The 22,732-nt window shown below is 33.5% G+C and overlaps 3 protein-coding genes across 10 annotated transcripts in view; all 3 read left to right on the top strand.

Annotated features, from left to right (window-relative positions):
* The first annotated feature begins 2,558 nt into the window (after positions 1–2,558).
* Positions 2,559–7,226, top strand: LOC130986144 (uncharacterized). The gene is made up of 10 exons (XM_057909435.1): positions 2,559–2,820; positions 2,930–3,115; positions 3,760–3,889; positions 3,966–4,046; positions 4,168–4,367; positions 5,864–5,959; positions 6,098–6,191; positions 6,348–6,464; positions 6,738–6,886; positions 7,076–7,226. Exons 1-9 carry the CDS (start codon positions 2,674–2,676, stop codon positions 6,839–6,841), a joined length of 1,155 nt encoding a protein of 384 aa, XP_057765418.1. The 5' UTR covers positions 2,559–2,673; the 3' UTR covers positions 6,842–6,886; positions 7,076–7,226.
* Positions 7,227–8,409: 1,183 nt separating this feature from the next.
* On the top strand, positions 8,410–13,137 carry LOC130986143 (serine/threonine-protein kinase D6PKL2-like). 8 transcript variants are annotated; one of them, XM_057909434.1, is made up of 3 exons: positions 8,410–8,583; positions 9,849–10,837; positions 12,061–13,137. In XM_057909434.1, the coding sequence occupies exons 2-3, from the start codon at positions 9,954–9,956 to the stop codon at positions 12,935–12,937; spliced, it is 1,761 nt and encodes a 586-aa protein (XP_057765417.1). In that variant the 5' UTR covers positions 8,410–8,583; positions 9,849–9,953; the 3' UTR covers positions 12,938–13,137. The 8 variants fall into 8 exon arrangements, with proteins under 8 accessions (XP_057765417.1, XP_057765416.1, XP_057765412.1 ...); XM_057909433.1 differs by lacking the exon at positions 8,410–8,583 and adding an exon at positions 8,591–8,850; XM_057909429.1 differs by lacking the exon at positions 8,410–8,583 and adding an exon at positions 8,602–9,596.
* A 7,035-nt stretch (positions 13,138–20,172) lies between these two features.
* LOC131025534 (protein FAR1-RELATED SEQUENCE 1-like) overlaps positions 20,173–22,732 on the top strand; it is a 4,845-nt gene continuing 2,285 nt past the window's right edge. Inside the window, exon 1 of the mRNA XM_057955327.1 lies at positions 20,173–20,764. Within this exon, the coding sequence (XP_057811310.1) occupies positions 20,173–20,764 (592 nt within the window). The remainder of the gene's footprint in view (positions 20,765–22,732) is intronic.

Below are 22,732 nucleotides of genomic sequence, written 5' to 3'. Positions count from 1 at the left end.
CGTTAAGGCTTCAGTCGAGTTTGATAAAACAGAGATTTTATAAATCTTCCTGACTATCAGATGATAGATCAGTCAGACTGATAACATACGCAGCGGAAATACTTTTGTTTCGTAATAGCCTTTTGTTGAGCACGTTGTTAGTCTTATGTTTCTCTTTGTATTTAATCAGTATTCAGTTTATCAATTGGAAGAACACAAGTAGGAAAGTAAAACTGAAAGCTGTAAATAACACAGAGATTTTTACGTGGTTCGGAAAACACTTCCTACATCCACGGTCGGTTGATCAGACCAACAACTTTACTCCGCAAGTGCTTACGGGTGCACTGCAAACCTATCAGTGTGCTTAGCCGGGTGCACACAACCGAATCAACTGAAGATCCAATCTTCAGTACCAACATTCACTCGCGTTGGATTTCTCACTCCTAGCACGAACTGACACTAGGATCTCACGGAGTCAGAGTACCTTCCTGAACTCCTTTTCAACTCAAACACTCGATTCTATCGGTCGAATGGAGGTTTGAAATCTTGCCAACTAAACTTCAAAAAACAAGTTCTTTGGAGTTAGTTTTGCACGAAGGGTAAATCTAGTAGTGAGTAAAATAGAGGTCATGAATAGAATTACCCTAAAAGTAGTCGAATATGGAATTGGTTGATCTGATTGGGCATTGACATCTGATTGAGTATAAATGGTATCTAAATCCAAATTCAAATGTAGACTTTACAACACAAGTATAAAAGGTCTTCAATATACATATACTTATTGACACTAGTATACAATGTCTACAAATTTAACTTGAGTTTTTTTTTTTTTTCATTTCATTATGAGTTTAAAATATTCACAATTTTCAATCCAAGAACTCATGAGTATAAATTATCCAATAAATTCAAATTTGTCAAGACTCATTCATTTACACGATAAGTTGTCCATGAACAAGTCTCGAGGGGACATTTGTAGGCACATGAATTTAGAAGATATTTTATTTAATTTGGAAATCTTATGCAATCCAAAACTAAATATGATATATTATTAACAAAAATATTAATATATCTCAAAGATATAGATCAATTTATTTGGCAGTGAGTCAAACATTACTAATGATATTATATCAATATTCAAGAGTCAATGAAATCGTGTCACGTCATCCCTAAACCCATAATCATGCGGGCTCAGGCCCAAAGCTTGACTATTCCTACAACTATAAATATGAGCCTTCATATCAGTGCTAAATACATCAAATCATAATTTCAGAGCTCAAGAATTGGAGAGAATTTTTTACAACGAACTTCTCAAATATTAGCTCAAATCAAACCCAACGTTTGACCCATAAATAAGGCGAAGGCTTTTTGCATCAACGTTATAAAGTCTAAAGCTCAAGTCAAACCTAACGTTGAATCCAAACACAAAGCATAAGACCTTTTTTTTTTTTTTAAATTTTAAAGAAAACACTTGAAGGGTGCAGACCCCTAACCTGTGCATAGACATCAACCAGTATCCCATACATGGTGTTGATAAAAAATGACAACACCCACAAGAAAATACACGGAGAAACAGAAAATAAACAGATCAACACTATACATAGCTGCAGCCCAAAAGTGACTACAGCCAGAGGAAGAAGGAACTAACATCAACAAGAACAGAACCGAGAACCAACTAACTATCAACATGATATCTGAATCTAAAGTTAGGATAATCAAACTGATCCATCCTAACCAGAGCAAGAAATGACGAGGAGCAGAAAATCAATCAAAAGTAGTCAGAGTCATGACCTGATGACCTCTCGTAGCCATAAAATAAGCAGGCTTATTTCCCCCACGATGGATGTGAGTGAAGCGAACCTGCCGGTGCCGAATAAGCTGACATATCCAGGCAACCGTATGACAGATACTAGCATGATCATGATGCCCAATAGACATGAGCAAAACGATCGATCTAAAACAAGGCGTAGGCCTTTAGCATCAACGTTAATTATAAAATCCTAAGCTCAAGTCAAATCCAACGTTCGACCCATAAACAATGTGTAGGTCCTCTGCATCAATGTTATAAATTTCAAAGCTCACGTCAAATCCAATTTTTTTTTTTTTTTTTCCAAAAACAAGGTGAAGACCATTTGCATCAACGTCATAAAACTCAAATATCAAGTTTAAGAAGATCAAAGGCATATTTCTCCAATATATTTCAATGACTATTAAAAAACCATCAAATGATCAACTTGAAGATAATAATCAAATGACAAATAGAGATAACAAATTGAACAAAAACATTTGGCCCATAAATATTAAAATTGTACGTATTTTTGTATTTATTAAAATACATAAATTTGTGTTTATAGTAATACAAATATTTAATTAAATATTAAAAATATAAAAATTTAGTAAACAAACATTAACCAAATAGAAACCTAAATATGTGTTTTGTCGCCATTAATAAATTTGTTTCATTACTTTAGAGAAGTTCTCTAAAATAGGTGAATCATTAACATTTTGAGAAAATAATAACTTAAAGTAATAATAAAATTTATGTCGATAAAAGGATCATGTACTTAAAAAATTACTATCACACAACTAAAATCAAAATCAACATATTATTCTAAAAACCCTAAACCTAAAGCCCTAAAAATATATCGCAGCTTCCTCCTTCCCACACGACGAGCAGGAAACAATCTTACAGAAAAGATGGTTTCAGAGTCTGAAAACAGTGAAGAGCAAAAAACAGAGAAAATTCCGGTGTGGGATTTGCCTGATGTCCCCAAAGGAGAGCTGCCGCCGCACATTCAACTTCAGAGGACTCGTGTTCTTTGCACTTTCGATGCCCCAACTCACGTATTCATATACTCGCCCATTTTTGTTCCCTAATTTTTCATACTATATCTTGTTAATTTTCTTTTTAATGTTTAGTTGATATGTTTATGTGCTTTTTTGGGCATCAAAGACGGAGAACATACGATACTCGGGTGCTTATGCGGCAATGGGAGTGGATAACAGTTTAAGACTCGCGGAATTCCGGAACAATTTTAAGGTGGAAGTGATTAAACTCACGGAGGATGACATGGAGTTCGATATGATTGGCATTGATGCTTCTATTGCGAACGCTTTTCGAAGAATCCTCATTGCTGAGGTGCGAGGCAACTCTCTCTTGATTTTTGAGCCATTATTTTGTTTATATTGAAGAAGTGATTAGAGTTCTTTTTTTTTTTAATTATCTGGACTTTGCAAGTTAATTTCTTATTAAGCTACATATGGATATTTTGCTTGCTGATTTGCAGTGCAAGTAATTTATGAGAGAAGTTTCTGGGATTTCTGTTTAAAAACAGCAATATTATAAGTAAAAACAATTAAATTGGTTACTGGGATTTAAGAAAATGATCAGCTCCCCGATCTGTGCTAGCTAGCATGTTCCGGTAGAGAAAATGCTGCCTTTTATGTGTATATAGTTTGGTGGTGCAGGAAGATGTACTATGAGCTTACCTATTCAATACTCTGTTTCTATATGAAGAGTAAGAAATATATGGGGTGATAAAAATGTGAATATTGTCATAATTAATTAGTTTATTTATTTCTTAAGTGCTAAACATAATTGTCCGGTTCTAAATATTTTCTTGAAGTCTGAACTTGTATCTAGTAACTATATTTTTTTGTACTCATGGATGCTTTTTGAGCATTGTTCTTGAATAAACTTGGTCCTATGAGATGGAGTATACATCTTTATATGTTTTGATTGGGCTGATAGCTTATCTCTCTCTCTCTCTCTCTCCCGTCTAGCTCCCCACCATGGCTATTGAAAAGGTTTTTGTTGCAAATAACACCTCAGTGGTTCAAGATGAGGTGCTTGCCCACAGACTGGGTCTTGTCCCACTTAAAGTTGATCCAAGGCACTTCAATTATATCTCAGGTTAACAATTTCCTCTTCTTCATCGGTTTCATCTTTTGGTCAGACAAGTTATCTGATGTTTTAGTTTTTTTTCCAGAAAATGATGAACCAAATGAAAAAAATACCATTGTATTTAAACTCCATGTTCGTTGTGAAAAAGGGGCCCCGCGTATTAAAGGTACTCCGTAATGCTCAACGACTGAAAGAAATTTCTCATCTTATCTTGTCTGGTACTAAAAAATAATTACCAAGCCAATGCATTATTAATATCTTTTCTTATCTGGTACTAAAAAATGCAGTGAAGTCCGATGAGCTAAAGTGGCTGCCCAATGGCAGTGAGTTTGTACTAAGTGCAGAAAAATCAAATCCAGATTCAACAGCAAAGGCAAAAACTTACACTTCATTCAGTTCTAGTCAGGATTCCTTGCCAGAATTTGTAAACAACCCAATTGCCCCCAAGCATGATGATATAATTCTTGCCAAACTTGGACCTAAACAGGTATTATAATGTTGATATTTATGATCTTCTGCTTGAATTGAACTCTGAGGTGGTGTTTACTTTTGAGGATTAACATCGGATAAAAAGATAAAAATAATCCAAGCTATCTATCATGTACTTTGACGGATTGATTAATTTTGAACTTATTTGACTTCCTTATCCTCCAAATACTCAATCCATGTTTTATCAAGCTATCCTATCACTCAAAGTAAACACCCCCTAGATGGATACATAGTAAAACTAGTCCATTGTTTACTAAGAATGCTTAGAACTTTGGGATATCCCAAGTCCCTTGATAATTTCTATCATTTGAGATAATTTTGCTTGATTTATATCTCATTGAAAGGGTGGAATTGCAGATATTCTAGTAATGGGGATAAAAAAATATCCAATCATGCATCCTATCGATCATGAAAAGTAAACAATGTCTTATTGTAAGGGGATTCTCATATTAACATTACCATTTTAGTAGTTTTTTTTATTATTTAATTAGTCTAAATGTCTAATTGTAAAAGTGCAAAATAATGACTTTAAACTTACCTTATTTAGAATATGAAATAGCTCGAGGCATTTCCGTCACATGACCATTAGAAGAACCATGTTACATGAATTAATTGTGATAGAAATCAAGAGCATAAAAACTCTACTCGAAGGTTCTTATATTAACTACTATCTCTGTCTTGTGTGGCTTTGTAATGCTTTATTGGCATTCTTGCATGCCACCATCATATTATCTAAGAGACAGATAGTATGGTAGAAAAATGAGGGCCTGTTTGGTCGGAAGTATCCATGAAAGGGAAAGGGAATCAAGACCCATGATTCACTAGTGGTGTTTGGTTGCCATATTTAATTGATTCCCTTTCACTAATTTTCAGTTTTGGATTCCCAATTTAAAGGTTTTCCATTCTCCATACTCCCTACATGGGATCTGGATTCCTCCATATCCTTATTTCTTCACCGTTCCTCCACCACCACTACCATCATCCCATCCTCCGCCACCACCTCTTCCACTGCTGCCACCTCCACCACCTTCCACCCCATGCTCCACTGCCATCCTACCTCCTCATATATATAAATTTCAAAAAAATATAATATTTGAGTTTTAGATCTTAACTTTATGCTACTTTAGTGGGAGTTTTTTGCATAAAATTTGTTTTTGTGTACTAGTTTCTTATCATATTATATTGGGATTGTTGTTGTAATAGATTTACTGGTTCAAAGTTTATTGGATTTAAAACTTTTATCTTCTATTTATTTTCATAGAAAAATATTTCATTGATGAGTAGAAGAAATTAAATATTTAAAGAGTTGGTTCAAATAGATTACTAGAGTCTAGAACAAACCAACACAAAACCATTTGTTTCATCTTTGTAGTTTGGTATCGGTTTCATTATGTCCAAAACCTAGGAGTTGGTCTGGGTTAGCTTATGCTGTACAAATTGCATTAAGCAGGCCACACATGCCCAATTTCTAAGAATAAAATGCCACTTATGCAGGAAATTGAGCTGGAAGCACATGCTGTAAAAGGAATGGGCAAGACGCATGCTAAGTGGTCACCTGTAGCCACTGCTTGGTACAGGATGCTTCCTGAGGTATAAGAATTTGTGATATCCCTCTAAAGACACTGCTTTTGAAATAAATATATTAACCGCTACCATTTCTTGGAAATATGTTATCAGCAAATAAGACTATAAGAGTATTAAGACTTTACAAGATTGGTACTTGTGCAGATTGTTTTGTTGCAAGAAATTGAAGGTGAAAAAGCTGAAGAACTTGTCAAGAAATGTCCAGTAAAAGTGTTTGACATTGAAGATATTGGTAAAGGTAATGTGACCCCTTACTTCTGAGCTGATTTTCATTATCCTTCATATTTAAATTGGTAACTGCGGAACTTATTTGCAGTACTAGATGGTTCCAGATGTATGTCCATCAGTTTTTTAATTTTTTTTATTTATTAGTTTATTATTGACTGTCAATTAGATAAAAAAAGAGCAAAAGTGGCAAGACCTAGATCTTGTACCCTCTGCCGTGAATGCATCAGAGGCGATGATTGGGAAAAGCTTGTGGCAGTTCGGCGAGTAAAAGATCATTTCATTTGTAAGTGTAAATTTGAAAATGGTGAAATCCCTCTAATATAGTGGCTGTAATAGCAGCTTGGTTCCTTCTGCACTATAGAACTCAAATGTGGAACTTTATGTATATATATTCTGCTCTGTCTAGTGGCCTATTTTTGGTTATTCTCAGCTGAGCAAGTTAGTAGGGGCTGTAGCTTAATTGTGATTACTAAATGTCGCTGATTGTCATTGTTCTTCTATTAAGTATGTCTCGACTGTAGAACCTCACATTTCTTACTATGTCATACTTCCTCAGTTACAATCGAATCTACGGGAGCATTGCCCCCTGAAGTACTGTTTACTGAAGCTGTGAAGATTCTGGAAGACAAGTGTGAGCGTGTGATAAGTGAGCTCTCGTGAGGCAACTCAAAGCGAAAGTTTGCCAGGGATGATAAGAAAATATTTGTAAGCATAGTCTGATCACGTAAAGTCCTAGTATGAATGAGTTGCCAATTTGAGGTCTTGTTTGCTGGCCATATTTTTGTAACTATAGAAAAGCAGAGAATTCTAATACATCTATTGAGAAAGGGCAACAGCTCAGTTCTTTTCAATTGAGTAGTAATTTAACCTCTATTTTGTTTTGTTATGTGACAGACAGGAAAAGGAATGCAATATGAAGTATAGGGGCTTGTGAATTAAAGAATTGATAAATGCTCAGAAATCACATGTGAAGAGCATATACTCCCAGACAAATATATATATACATGTAATGTAATCTGGTCCAAATAGAGAAGCATTTTCCTAAGATTCTTGTCTGCACAGGTTAAATCAGTGTCTACACGCATTAAACTTTTAGGAAACATCTTTGCTAATTATGCATGAATTTGTTTGGCATTTATCCTTTTCTCATCTAGACTCCATCTTAGCATTAAGTCTTGTACAGTTATGTAACTCAAACGAATTTTAGTCCGACTTGAGTTTGATTATTCAACAATGAAGTGAAAAATGGTAGCTAAAATTTACGTGTGAAGCACAAATGATGTGTTTGGGTTGGAATGTTGGTTTGTCTGAGGAGAAGACAACCTTTGATTTGTGGTTGTGTTGGACCAATTTGGCAGAGTCTGGTGGGGGAATGGACTCTTGACTAAATCATCACGAGTTTGTGTTAGCCATTTTGATTTGGATCTTTATTTTCTTATTATGTGTCACCCAATTAAGGGAAACCCCTCTCTACATGCAATCCACAACACACACAAAATGAAAAAAAACAATTCGTTTTGTCCCTTTAATCTCAATAATTAAAACTAGCTGGCTTCTTGAAAGAAAATTTGCAGTCTCAATTCAAAGCATCAAAAATCTATATGTCCGTACCAATGGACTTGCATCTTCTTGGCCACATTTTTTGTACTTGCAATAGTCTATGTCACCAAATTCATTTCCTGTTGATGTATCTTGATTTACTGCTTTTAAGAAACCTATTAAAAAAAATAAAAACCTTAGAGGACCTTGACAATTAATTCAATATATTATTCGTGAACATCAATGATATTATTATCGTGTGTAGTTAATCGTCTTAGTTAAATTAATTTAATTGAAAATTGTCTAATTAAAACTTTAAACGATCCATTATTTAACTTTTAATTAAGTAATAGTATTAATTAGTGATTGCAACCGTATGCACAATGCAAATTCTTGTGATCAGATAAATATACAGCGGTGTTTTGAATATCAAAGGGAGGGATTAGATTCTTGAATTCACATGTCCTTTGGAATTTTGTTCTATCAACAAGATTATATCAAGAATATTTTAAATTGCAATTGTAAAATAGTGTACAAGACTTTATTGGCTGCCTCACGATTTAATCCAGATCATCATAGAAACAAAAACAAAAATGAATTGGCATGTATTTGGAATTAATGCCGTATTCAAATGGAAGAATGGACAAATTTTCTACTTATCTAGAAAGTCACACATTAATAATTATTGTTGCTCCATTCATGATTCTTTCTACTGATTACTATTCTCCTACTTATTTAGAAAGTCTTGTTCCGGCAAACGTCTCCTCCTCTTTCATAATTTAATAACAAGAAGATGAAAAAGAAAAATTACCGACCCCTACCCCTATCGATTATATTTTTCTTAATTTGTGCCGATCCAAAAGGTAATGATAATCTGGGACCGTATGCTCATAATTCACTCAAATAGTAGCTTTGTTTTTTTTATTATTGCAATTTTAAGGAAGAAAATGATAGCTGCGACTTGAGAATTAAAATAAGAGATGATAAAAGTTGAAGAGAGAGAAGAAATTAGTAATGGTTTTAATGGGAAAATTGATGAGCATGAGAGACAGGTTGGAGTATTTGAAGGTCCTTTTGTTGTCCACAGACCCTTGTATTTTCTGACAAAATTCATTGGAATCATTGAACATGTAAAGCTTCACTTTACTCTTTCTTTGACCCCTCCACCCACCTCTTCTCTCTCATCTCTACACAGACAATTGTAATCGAAATAGTATTAAACTAGAGAAGTACTGCGTTGGAATTGGTATAGCCCACAGGCCAACACTCTCTTTCAGCATTCTCAAAGCCTTTTTCTTTTTCTCTTTCTTTTTTATCTATCAGCACAGACACCACACATATTTTTGCAAGGAGAGAGAAAAAGTGGAGGTGTCGCCCCTCTAATTTATCTCGCTGCCCTCCTTTTCCATTTTCCTTTTCCTTTGCTCTATACCAATATCATTTCTATACCTTAAAGTTCTGATCTTTGTGACTTCGCGTCGCCTCTTTACTGCTTTTCTTGCTTTATTTTTCATCTGGTCCATTCATTAGCTAGGTGGGTCTTTCGCTTTTCCGGGATTTGATTTCTTTTAGCATTGTGAGTTTTCGGTGGGGTTTCATGGATCCATCTTGGTAGGGTTTTTGACAGAGAAGAATTGATATTGCAAGATCTGTGTTTTTCATGGACCCTTTAATTTCCTTCTTTTCCAGCTATTTATACTTGGCTTCATCTCTGTGCTGTGTGATAATGTTTGATTGCTAAGGGTTTTTATTTTATTTTCCGGGCTACCTCTAGTTTTGTAGATAAATTGGTCTCTCTTGCTGCAATTTGATGCTGATCTGAAGCATATGCTATGTTGTTTCCTCACTAAGCAAAGTGAAAAGGCTACATTTTGAGGTAGAGAGAGAGAGAGAAGAATGATGTTTGTTTCGTTTTGAACTTGATGCCTTGTTGCTCACTGCCTATTGTATTGACCTGCATCCGCGTTCAAGTCCCTCTGTCTTGACTCTTATGATTGTTTTATTTGTTTACTTTTTCAATATCCTTGTTTTTTGACCTATGCAGAACTAACTCTGTGTTGGCTGAAATGCAATTCCTTTGATCCACGTGTTTGTTCATATTGATCATAAATGAACTCTGTATTTGCAGATGGTGATGCTTGATTTCGATACTGAAAGGGCAGATGGCTTGTGTTCCGGCCCTATGTGATGGCTCCGTTCAATCTGTTTGATTACAAACTTTGAATTCACTCCAATGGCCTCAGAATCATATATCAAGGGTTCCTCAGGAAAGCAAAGCAAAAGTCGTGGAGGGTGTAAAACAGGAAAATTGGACCCTCTTATGAAAGATTTACCCGGTCATGTGGAAAGTCTTGCCTCAAAGAAAATTACAACAGAAGCTATAGAAGAAAAGAAATCAAACAATCATCTGCAGAAGGGGGGCGTTTCGTCTTTGACAGATAAAATTGATTCAAGCTTACATTTGGGTAATGCTAAACAAGCACGGACGTTGGAACAAACTGCTGATCAGGAAACGAAAACATCAGATCTTGGGAATGTAAAGGATAGATCAGCATCTGTAAAAGTTAGTGATGGAGCAAGCAGCCTCGCAAAGGCTAGTGGAAGCGCCAAGATAAGTGATCGAGCTGATTTCGTTGAGAGTGGCAAGAGCAGTTTGTGTCGGGGTAGCACAAGTACTGATGTCAGTGATGAAAGCACTTGCAGCAGTTTCAGTAGCGCTGTTAACAAACCCCATAAAGCAAATGATCTGAGATGGGAGGCAATACAGGCAGTCCGCGCGAAAGATGGGGCCTTAGATCTGAGGCACTTTAGACTACTGAAGAAGTTGGGCTGTGGTGACATTGGAAGTGTCTATCTATCAGAATTATGTGGTACAAAATGTTACTTTGCTATGAAGGTTATGGATAAGGCTTCACTAGCTAGTCGTAAGAAGCTTTTGCGCGCCCAGACAGAGAGAGAAATTTTGCAATCTCTCGATCATCCTTTCCTTCCGACTTTGTACACTCATTTTGAAACAGACAAGTTTTCATGTTTAGTAATGGAGTTCTGTCCTGGGGGAGACCTGCATGGCCTTCGGCAAAGGCAGCCAGGAAAGCATTTCTCTGAGCAAGCTGTTAAGTACGGCACATTATTATCTCACAACTTCTTATACGGTTATTGTTTATCTTCAAGATGCATACATTGATGATGGTTTGAAACTTAACATGTGTGTTTTTGACAATTTTTTGATTCATAATGATTTGGTAAAGATGCTCAGCCCTTCTGTTACTTTACTAGATAACACGGAGAACTTGCTATTAGATTTTATGATGCTTTTACTTCAATGTCTATCTTGGGAATAAGTTGAGACCAATTCTAGTTATAGAGGTCACTAGCCATTCATTATCAGTTTCCAAGCCAGTGTTCTATAGATAGTGTACTAGGTAATTTACCTCAAAATTCCGTCTCTTGCATTCTCTAAGAACATTCTCATGCAAAAGAGTAACTTCCAGACCACGGATTCAGATAGATGAAGACAATTTAGATTGTCTCAAATACCATATATCAGCTTGATGCCATGCGCTTGTTCATGCGTCTACTTGTTTCCGAGACTTATTTCTTTCATTGTACCTTAGTAAATTTGTCCCCAATTGTTTCAAATTTTTCTGGAGCTGATATAACTTGAGTAGGTGAAACCCTATGTTTCCCTTGTTTCTTTTAGTATATTTTCCATCTAATGAGTTGGAGAAAGAATATTCATTTTTAAAACCTATTGATTGTATACTATGTAATTTCCAAAAGTTATTGCCCACAAATAATCTGTCTAATGATGAACAGTACTTACCTAATGTCAAGTTCTTACAGCCTGTCTATTCTCAGAGCATCTATGCATATCTTTAAAATGCGGATGGTATTGTTATATCATGCTCCTCTAGATTTTTTATGTTATCAACCGAGAAAGCAATTGCTAGTTGATGTGTCAACTGTTCATATCATGAACTATCAAGTTGGCTGAGTCAATTTTCCTTTCATTTATATTACAGATCCACTGAAATAATTCTTTTACATGTGTATCTTTTCTGGAGCCGTGAATGCTCTGCAACCGTGCTCATGCTTTATTATATGCAAAGCATCACATGTGTGTCTCATGTTATGGCAATGTCTTTAATGTCCCATAATTCTCTTTGCCTTTTTTCAAGGCTTAGCTTTTATTTTCTATGGTGTGCATTTTACAAATTTCTTTATATCTTTGTTTCGCAGTTGAGCTTATAAATTGCTTGTCCTCTAGCATGATTTGCTGTATAAGCTTGATGATAGAGATGTTATGATTTTTGATATTTTCTTTGGGTTTTCACTTGTAGGTTTTATGTTGCTGAAGTTCTCCTTTCTTTGGAATACCTTCACATGTTCGGTATTGTTTACCGTGACCTCAAGCCTGAAAATGTCCTCGTGAGAGAGGACGGGCATATAATGTTATCCGATTTCGACCTTTCACTCCGCTGTACTGTCAGCCCGACTCTGATAAAGTCCTCGTCCCTAGAGCCAGATCCCCAAAGGAAAAACAATGTTTACTGCGCCCAACCTGCTTGCATCGAGCCATCTTGTGTCCAGCCATCATGTATTGTCCCAACTACATGTTTCGGGCCTCGCTTATTTTCAAGTAAATCCAAGAAAGACCGTAAAGCTAAGAATGATATTGGAAACCAAGTTAGGCCGTTACCAGAGCTTATGGCTGAGCCTACAGACGCGCGCTCAATGTCATTCGTTGGCACCCACGAGTACTTGGCACCTGAGATCATCAAAGGGGAAGGGCATGGCAGTGCTGTGGACTGGTGGACTTTCGGCATTTTCTTGTACGAACTATTGTTTGGAAAGACACCGTTCAAGGGATCTGGCAATCGAGCTACCCTATTCAACGTGGTTGGTCAGCCCCTGCGATTTCCAGAATCACCGGTGGTTAGCTTTGCAGTTAGAGATCTCATCAGGGGCTTACTAGTGAAAGAGCCACAGCATAGGTTGGCATACAAACGCGGGGCAACGGAGATCAAGCAGCATCCCTTCTTCGAAGGCGTGAACTGGGCTCTGATCCGTTGCGCCACCCCTCCGGATGTTCCGAGACCAGTTGACATTGAGAGAATCCCGGCACCTCCGGCATCAGCTGGGCAGAAAGCTGCTCCTGCAGCGAAGCTCGCTGCCCCTCAAAGTTGTGACAATTATCTAGAATTTGATTTCTTTTAGTAGTAGCTCTTCATGTTTGAGCTACTATTTTGCTTTCAGTAAGTGACTGGTATGAGAAATTTTCCAGACATTGAAGAGGATGGAGAGGAGGTTTCTTTGGTTATGTGTTTGGACAGTTGGTGACGCTCATGATTTGTTATATTGCAAATGTTGTAATAGTGATGTTGCTATTAATCCATATATGCTGCATATTCCTTCAACACCTGCCCATAATTTTGGGATTGTGAAATATCTTTCATGCCAAATCAATTAATTGGAATCGGATAGCTCCACTAGAAATAAAATCAAGTCTTTTTTACTAGATCAACTTGTCTGAATAGACATGTCAATTTGCTCCAAACACTGAGGTGGTGTCTGAAATTTCCAAGTTTAAAAGTTGTGTTGTGTGTCAAAAAGTGGTGATTTATACAAAATTAACCCAATGAGGGTGACATAATGTGTTGACATCACCGTCCAATCTAATGATAATAATTACTTGAAATTGTCTAGGAAAGTTCATCTCTATAAGCAACTAACCCATTTGCCATAACATTCCCTCCTTATGTTTCTCAAAGCTTAATCATCTTTGATTTCTCGAATCAACAATGATAATTTCAAAGTTTTGGTCGTTCAAAAATAAAAAAGAGCTTCAATTAGAAAATGTTGGAAGGTCGAATACTTGTTTGTCATGCTATAAAAATCAAGTTGAGAGTGAAAATTAAGTTAGAATTTGTAGTTTAAAAGATAATAAAATAAGACATAAAATCAGAGATATCCACTCATACCATCCCATGTCATACTGTCTAACGGGTTAAGATATGTCAGACTATACCATATTTGAATCCAAAATTAATACATGCAAAACTTTAACACATATCATTAAATATAGATTTTGAGTGGGTTAATTGGTTATAAATTCATATATTATAGTCAAATTCTAATTTTCTCCATGCACTATAAAATTGGTGTCAAAATATATATATTTTGAGATTTTTTTAAATTTTTCATAAATTTCTATTTCTCCTAAATCAAAGTTGACGTGATAAAATTAAAATTGTTGTGGCAAGCTTATCGATCAAAACGATGTCGTTTTAATTATTATTGTTTTAAAAAAAATGAAATATAAAAAAGAATTTGATCTGCCTCATTATTGTCGACGCCTTCAGTCACTGCGCAACTTCCGATTGTGGCCCATTTGATTTCTTTTTATTTTTTAATTTAAAAAAAATCAAAATGATACCGTTTTAATCGATAAACTTGCCACATTAATTTTAATTTTTTCACGTCAGCTTTGATTTGGGAAAAATTGAAATTTAAGATAAATTTCAAAAAGACTGAAAGTATGTATATTTTTTGTATTAATTTCATAATATAGAGAAAAAACTGAAATTTAATTATAATGTATAAATTTACGGTCAATTAACCATTTAGATTTAGGTATTTGCATATTCGTTAGATGGCGCTGGACATAAATTATTGTATCGAGTCAAAAAGTTTGCTTGGGGACCAGGACGATCGTGCGATATCTTTTTTATTGTATTTAGGTTGCATTCCATATTTATTGTCTATGTTTTTAAATACAAAAATATAATTTTTAATATTTATAAGCATAATTCCATGCGTCTATTTTCAAAATCTTAGATTTGTTCCTGTGACAAACTGCGACGATACAATCTATACTTATATGATATATGGAAAATGAATTTCAACAGTAATTTTTTTGTATCAAATTTTTCCTCCTCTTTCTTCTTCTTCTTCTTCTCTCTCTCTCTAACAATTATCAACTTCGATTAATGAAAAATGTGAATATGTGATAAATTAAAGATCATAACAAGATGTCAAGATCTTTAATTTATGATATTTAATTTGATGTACAATAAACGAATTTGAAACAAATAAATTATGATCGTTTAAAATATTATTTATTTATTTCTCATCTATCTATAATATTGAACATCACAATCTTTTCCTTTTCATGTTGTCCTCGTTTTTTGTGGAGAAATAAGCAGATATCATTTTTTTTTCTTTCAAAAAGTTTATATGATTGATTAATTCTCTTTGTCCTCGAAAAGTATGACATGTTTGTCATTTTTTGTGTTCACAAAAAATATGACACTTTCATTTTTAGAAAATGATTGACTTAAATTATTTGTTATACAACCTTTAAATTTAATTATTAATACACGATATTAAATTTAATATTATACTCATTGAGTTGATATTATTGTTATATACACTATTTCAAATCAATTATTAATATTTAAATAAGAGATTATTTTTTGTTACCATTTAATCTAATTCATAAATTATGATATTTTTTACATTTTCACATAAATTAAACTTAATAAATTGGGCAATATTACTTATGAAAGTAAATGGTATATTTGTTTTGTAAAGTCAGATCCTTGGATTTTTAAAATTTGTATTTACACAAACTGGCCGAATAAATATGATTAAAATATGCATTAAAAAAATATACCTCCTCTCCTTCCGTCTATGATAAGTGTGATCTTTTTGTTATTTTGATCTATCCATAATAAGTATGGTGTTTCTATTCACACACAATATTTACAAAAAAATCACCTCACAAACTATTTATTAATTACCTATCAAATCAATTTTGATAAAAAAAATTCTCCACATTATACACATCTCTTAATGTTATCTTAAAACATGTGCCCCCTTATGTACACCATACTTATTGTGGACGAAGTCAGTAATAATTTATATACAAATAGATAATTTTGTACATATTAAAATATCTATATCATACATAAATTATACTCATTATCATTTATATTATTATTTTTTATTTTGAATGGATTTATATATTTATGCTCATTATCAATTAAAATAAATTAATTAGTATTTCATGTATTGAAAAATCTGTATATTTTTAGATTCATGTTTTCTATTGAATAATTAGTATGAATTATTTAAATTTATTTTAAGCAAATTAATTTATATTAATTTATATTTTTATTATGTTTTATATGTAAATTTATGTCTTCAAAATATCGTTAAATTTCAATGTTAATCATACTTCGAATGAACACGTGTACGAATATTTGAAGTGTTTGTGTTGAGGCCGGAAATTTCTCCTTCACATATTTTGAGGGGAAGCCATATTATCCACGTATCACTTGTATTTTCAGAACAAATTTTTAAAAAATCATTCAACATGCAATGCTTTTACTTTCCCTTCTTTGACCATTTTTTTTATATATAAATTATATAAGTAGATAAAGAAATTTAAAATTTCGTGACAAAAGATTCGAATCCAAAATTTCAGGTCTTGAACATTAACCTCCTATCGTTAGATCAATATATGCACACATCTTTGACCATTCTTAAGTCTTTCTCACAACACAAAAGGGCATTTTCTCTATCTCTCGTGTCCGCATAGACATACATAATAGATATAGTAATCCATCACTCCTACTCCTTCCGTCCCGCGAAATATGAATGTTTTAGTTTGCACACGTGATTTAAGATGTAGTATTTAGTGTGTTAAGAGTGGTAGGTAAAAAAGTGAAAATGTGAAGAAAAAAAACTTTTACCATATAAGAAAACGTAACAAATTTCGTGGGACGACTTAAAAAGGAATACGACTCATGTTTCGTGGGACAGATGAAGTATTTAAAATATGTTTATTTTAGTTACAACTCATAACTTACGAGTATTAGAGCATCCCCAACGGGACTCGTGGAGCGGGGGCGTGCCCGACTTGCGCGAGCCCCCTGCCGTCGATGCCTTCAACGAGCTCATATGTGCGCATTCGGTGCAAAGAGAAGAGAGAAAGTCATGTGGGAAATCACCTAATAGGAAAAATATACTCCCTCCGTCCCTGAAATAAGTTCATCTTTTTCCATTTTGGGACGTCCTCAAATAAGTTCCTCTTTCTTTCTTTCTATTTTTGGACAACTACCCCACCACTAATAATACTTTATTTATTCTTACTTTTCATTTTTTCACCACTCCCAATACTAATTATAACACTTTTTCACCTTTTCACCACTCCCAATACTAATTATAACACTTTTTCACCTTTTCACCACTCCCAATACTAATTATAACATATTTTTTTCCACTATCAATACACTTTACCATTTTCCTTAAAACTCGTGCTGTCCCCAAAGATGAACTTATTTTGGGGACGGAGGGAGTATATAACAAAAATTTGGAGCAACACCAATGTGAGATGGGGCTCACTGATGCTAAGCTCGGTGGCTCGGACCAAGGGGTACACCTGCGAGCCCGAAATGTTTGCGCGTGGTTGGAGATGCTCTTAGAGCATCCATGATGATAGAAACTTTTTGGGGGTTCAAAGAGGTGGTCTTTCTTTCACTTTATAACAAGAGGCTCTGAGATGGATTTTTAAATTTTTATTTTTATTTCATTCAAATTAATCACTTTAATTTTAAAATTAAATATTTCATTAAATTTAAATTTTCAATATTACATTAATTAAAATAAAATATTATAAATAAAAATATTACAATAATTAAAAATTAGGCAACAAAATTAACAAAACTGAAAAAATTTAAAAATTTAAAATAAAAAAAATCAAATTTTGAAATTAAAAGAAAATATAAATAAAAAAGTTTAAAAAAATGAAAAAAAAAATAACCACCCGTTGCATGCCGAATTGCCGCTTGCCGCTTGCCGCTTGCCGCCCCATCCCATCAGTATTCTTCTTTCTTCTCCTATTTTTTCTTCTCTGAAAATCCTTGCCGCCATCCCATCAGTATTTCTTCTTCTTCTCCAGTGGGTATGTAAATTAATGTAATGAGAGTTTATGAGATAATACTACTGTCTTAAAAGATTAATTCTCAATGTCGTTTAAGACGTTAGAACCCCATCCCATCCCATTTTGTTATAAGGTATCATATCCCTGCAGCTTGGTGGGATAATATTATCCCTCATTCAAGTGAAAATAAGGAAAGAAAAATGGTGAATTTCTATTTTGTGTAAAATGTGGAAAAAGAAAATAGACATTTAAAGACATAAATTTTTGTTATCCCTCATTTTCCCATCCATCAAAGCACCCTACTAGTATATTACTAGTATATAAGCTTTACGCCTTTTTTGATGAAATAGCAGCTGCTACTTTGTGGTCTCTCTTGCAAGATTTCTTGAAAGTTGCTGTGTATATTGAGCTGCTGCTTCTATTTTATCTCCCATGAATATATATATATATAGGGGAGGCTAAAATAAAAACTAAGATTAGACTATAAAATAGGATATGGACCTTTAGATCTAAAAAATCGAATGGCCAGATTTAATCCCTTTTTTCAGCTGTAAACTACACGTCAATTTAGTTTAGGGTTATTAAGTAATTTTACATTTCAAGATTCAATTACCCCAAGATTTAAGGGATCACAATATTTAATACTTATATTATTTCCATTATTAAATCCAATACATTAACATTCATTTAAACAAATTAAATCCAATACATTAACATTCATTTACGTGCCGTAATAAAATAATTTAATTGATTCATTAACATTTATATTGTTAATTATGAATTCGTAAATTGCAACTATCAATTCACATATCATTATTGTTAATTAGTTCACCACATGTTTATTATTCATCCACTATTGTAACGTGGGTTTTTCCATGTTTGAGTCTAAATTGTGATGATACTGTGTATGGATTACACATTAATATGCACTAATTATTCATTAGACATGAATTAACGTGTATGAATTATTAAGTCCAAAATAAATAAAAGTCAGTTCTTCAGCTTACGTACGAATTTTGCATTAACAATGAATGAATTATTGGATTATGAATAATTAAAATACAACTTTGTACGAATTTTACAGTATCAATGTATGAATTATTGGATTATAAATTAATTAACTGATATGCAACACTGTATGAATTTTACATTAACAATGTATGAACTATTCAAATTCACATATATTTATTGAACGAATTGTGGTGAAGTATTGACCGAATGCATTTTTATAATGTGTAAGTGATCGCATGTAATTTCAAATTCACATATATTTATTGTTAATTCATACCACTTGTTTTATTAATTCATTATGTGTAGTGTATGATAAAAGTATCACTAATAGTGGAAATAATGCGTACAACTATTGATAATATTTCATACTGAATTTGTTCAATTCATTTAAATTCAGTTTATACACAATGGACTATCAATGCATAACATTGATCGTAATAATTCATAATTCGGGATAAGTATTTTGTCTTGTCTTAAAATTGTTATGAACATTATGAATAAATGTAATTAGAAGATTCGACTGCATTTTAAAATTAAATTATTTAATTACGTGAATGTTTGTTGTAATGCGGAACCTTGGCCTTAACATTATGAGCAGGTGCAAGAAATGTAGTCGCCTGGTTCGGCACGACTCGTGCAATTGTGGAAAGGTCGTAGAAGAAGAGAGTGACCACGAGTGACCATTAATACAGTGTGGATTGCATCTTATCATTATATTACAATTTTATTGATTGTTTATTGGATGTTTCATCTTATCATGTGTATTACCATACGATTTTTACATAACTTTTTCCAATATTTATACATAAACTATCATAGAAAACACACCCATTTATCTAAACCATAAGAAACCAACACCAATTTATTAAGACCATGTCAAAAGTGGCACCAAATTAAACTTATTCAAACTAAAATAAATACAAATAAAACAGTTCAGAAATGTATCCCAAAATATAAAACAACTCAATCTTAATAATATGAATTGCAGTTCCATTAAGGCATCATCCAAACAAAGTAGTGTCGATCTTTATAGCAAGATTCTCAAACACCTCATCGTAGTATTTGTTCGCACCAACATCCACCACATCTTTGACACATTTTTCTTTTTAATCTCAGCCAAGAAAGTTGCGCACTACCTGCTGAAAATAATGAACAGGCATTAACTATTCCCTTTAATATAAAATCTTAATTTCATTATTTATAATAAAATTAAACAAAGTATACTGAATTTATAAACTCCAGATGTGAAAATAAATTGGGTTAATTAAACAAGCAAATTCACCGTATTCTCACTAAACACCAAAAAATGAATGTTAAGAAGATTCATCACATACAAATTCAAACATGTTGGAAAGTGAATAGTTTTTTCCGTAAATACTTGAATCCAAACTCCAACTTGGCATCCTTCTACATCCATTATGAGAGCGCTATGCAGTCACAAAGGCATTCATACAAACAATTATGCATGATTGACCAAACAACCACACCGCACTTGATGTCAAACAACCCCATTGAGCAGCACACATCTGATATATACACGAAGAAGATTTTCTTGGAAGTGCAGGTAGAGATTATTGAGGCACTCAATCGTTGCTGCATTAAGTCTATGGACACAGGTCATGCAGAGCATAAGTATTTTGTTGACGATCGATCAAGCGGTGTATTCTTTGTGGCTCATAACATGGTAGATGACACAATAGTTTGCTCATGCAAAAAGTTTGTGAAGGTTGGATTGGTTTGCCGACATATGTTCGTTGTAATGCATAATATTGGGTTGAAGTCTATCCCACAAAAATACATTGTTGGTAGATGGTTGAAGGATGCGGGGGCCAGTGTGATTACATCTGATGGTAGAAAAGCTCAGAACAAGCCTTTGGTTTCGGAAGCATTTAGGTGCATTGCTATTGCCGAGGGGAACGAGTCTTTAACTGAATCTCTCCTGAATGAATTGAAAAGTTGGGCAGATGCTAATGAGACGCAGCCAACAAATTCTGTATCTGCTAAGGAAAGGACCTTCCAGATGTTCTATGGAGCAAAACTACCTACAGAAATAAATGTTCATCCCCCTGATCCCGTTAAAACAAAAGGTAGTGGGAAGCGTCTCAAGTCCACTTTTGAGAAAGAGGTTCAAAAGGCCAAGAAACCCAGGAATTCATGCTATAATCTTTATAAATCATACGACCGATCACACCACTTTATAAGCTTAATAAAACATACAACCCCATACAAAACAATAACATAGTTCATACACAAAACTCAAATCTACACAATTTCCGAATAATTATATACCTTACATATACTACATAGTTCGTACACCTGGTTCCACTTTTACTATCAATAAATAGCAGAGATAGATAGTTTGATGCAGTAGTATGAACTAGTATGAACTAACCGAAACTATTCCAACATTTTAAACAGAGGCAGATATTATGGAGTAGTATGAACTAGCATGAACTAACATGAACAAGTATATCCAAAACTAACTTTTTACAATTACGTCCATTCAAAACTATACAAAAGCCCACCAAAACACATATTTACCTTTGCCCTTGGTTTTGGAAGAATCATTTTTCGGCTGCTCCACTTGCTTCACAACTGCAAGAACGAAAATCGATTAATTATCTCAAGTTTTTATCTACCCAAAGCCAACAAACGACAATCAACCGTGTATAATTAAAAAACATTATTAAACATAGGGGCCACCAGTGAATTAAAAGAATGGACTAGTACTTGGTACATCTCTGAAAAAGACATTTCTAAAATCAAGTTGAAAGAAAACGACATGCACGAACAAGAATAAATAAAAGCTCAAAAAATTTCAACAATTATCCACCCAAACTTTTCTTCAAACTCTATACGAATTTAATTGATTTTCTTACACAAAAAATTAGTTCGCATGAAATAATCAATGGTGTGGGTTCGAAATATTTTGCTCTCTTTGACGAACAATTCGAATAACCCAATAATAGAAATCTTGTGATTCCCACCGCAATACAGCTACAATTCATCCACCATGAATATAAAAAACCCAAAAGTTTTACATCCCACATTTAATAAACAAAAAATATAAAGACTAACCATTTTTGGCCCTTTTGGTTCTCGCCATATCCTTCAAATATTAGATGAATTGCTTTGATTCAAAAGATATTCAACTTCTGCAGGACCGATTGTGATGTGGAGAGAAATTTTTTGACTCTTTCAGTTTTTTATCTCTTCAAGCCTTCAACAGCCGATTTCTAACCCTAGTAAATGTTGGTTGTGAACAATTAATAAATTAGGTTTTATTTCTTGTCAAATATTACTGATCGGTTCTAATTCACAGCTATAGAATATGAAAAGATCTCATTCAGAATTATCTTTGACTTTTGTATGAAATATTTTATCATTAATCACGCCATTATTATCTTTTTCATTCCCTAAAAATATGAAGCTTTATTTTCGGAAACAGATCCTTAATTAAGATAGATAATAATTTAGCATACCCAAATATACCCTCCAGCGTATATATTGCACGAATTATATGTACAAAACAAAAAAAAAAACTAACGCCTAATATGAAATGATCTCAGCCGTTAATGATTAGATTTTAATGGCATAGATTTATCCTTATATTATAGTCTAAGGGGAGTTTTCTATATAGCCCTCCCCTATATATATATATATATATATATATATATATATATATATATATATATATATATATTACATATATTATATTATATTAGGGAGTCTCATTGGAGCGGCCCCCTATATATATATATTACATTGTTACCATAACTTAAGTTAATATACTGGACTTCTTTCATGGAGGATCAAATTTAAATATAAATATTCACATTGGCAAAACAGAAATCTAAATATACAAAAAATTAATGTAATAGGATTCAAAGGAAATTAATCGAAAGGCTTCATTATGATAAATTGTATACCAAGTCAACGAATTAATAAAAAAAATCAAAAGGCAATTTATCAATCATCATCTTTCTTATTAATATCACAAATTTTTATACCGAGTCAAACTTATTTTAAAAAATGGGTAGTGATATTTGAACACC

The sequence above is a fragment of the Salvia miltiorrhiza genome, chromosome 5 (assembly GCF_028751815.1).
Source record: "Salvia miltiorrhiza cultivar Shanhuang (shh) chromosome 5, IMPLAD_Smil_shh, whole genome shotgun sequence".
Taxonomy (NCBI): domain Eukaryota; kingdom Viridiplantae; phylum Streptophyta; class Magnoliopsida; order Lamiales; family Lamiaceae; genus Salvia; species Salvia miltiorrhiza.
The sequence above is the reverse complement of the archived record's forward strand: the minus strand, read 5'-3'. Positions and strand labels throughout refer to the sequence as shown.

Coding starts and splice junctions, on each gene's coding strand:
- LOC130986144 (XM_057909435.1), top strand. CDS start 2,674: ATGGTTTCAGAGTCTGAAAACAGTGAAGAGCAAAAAACAGAGAAAATT. Junction 4,047..4,167: donor AGGGGCCCCGCGTATTAAAG/GTACTCCGTAAT, acceptor TAAAAAATGCAG/TGAAGTCCGATGAGCTAAAG. Junction 4,368..5,863: donor CCAAACTTGGACCTAAACAG/GTATTATAATGT, acceptor CCACTTATGCAG/GAAATTGAGCTGGAAGCACA.
- LOC130986143 (XM_057909434.1), top strand. CDS start 9,954: ATGGCCTCAGAATCATATATCAAGGGTTCCTCAGGAAAGCAAAGCAAA. Junction 10,838..12,060: donor TTCTCTGAGCAAGCTGTTAA/GTACGGCACATT, acceptor TTTCACTTGTAG/GTTTTATGTTGCTGAAGTTC.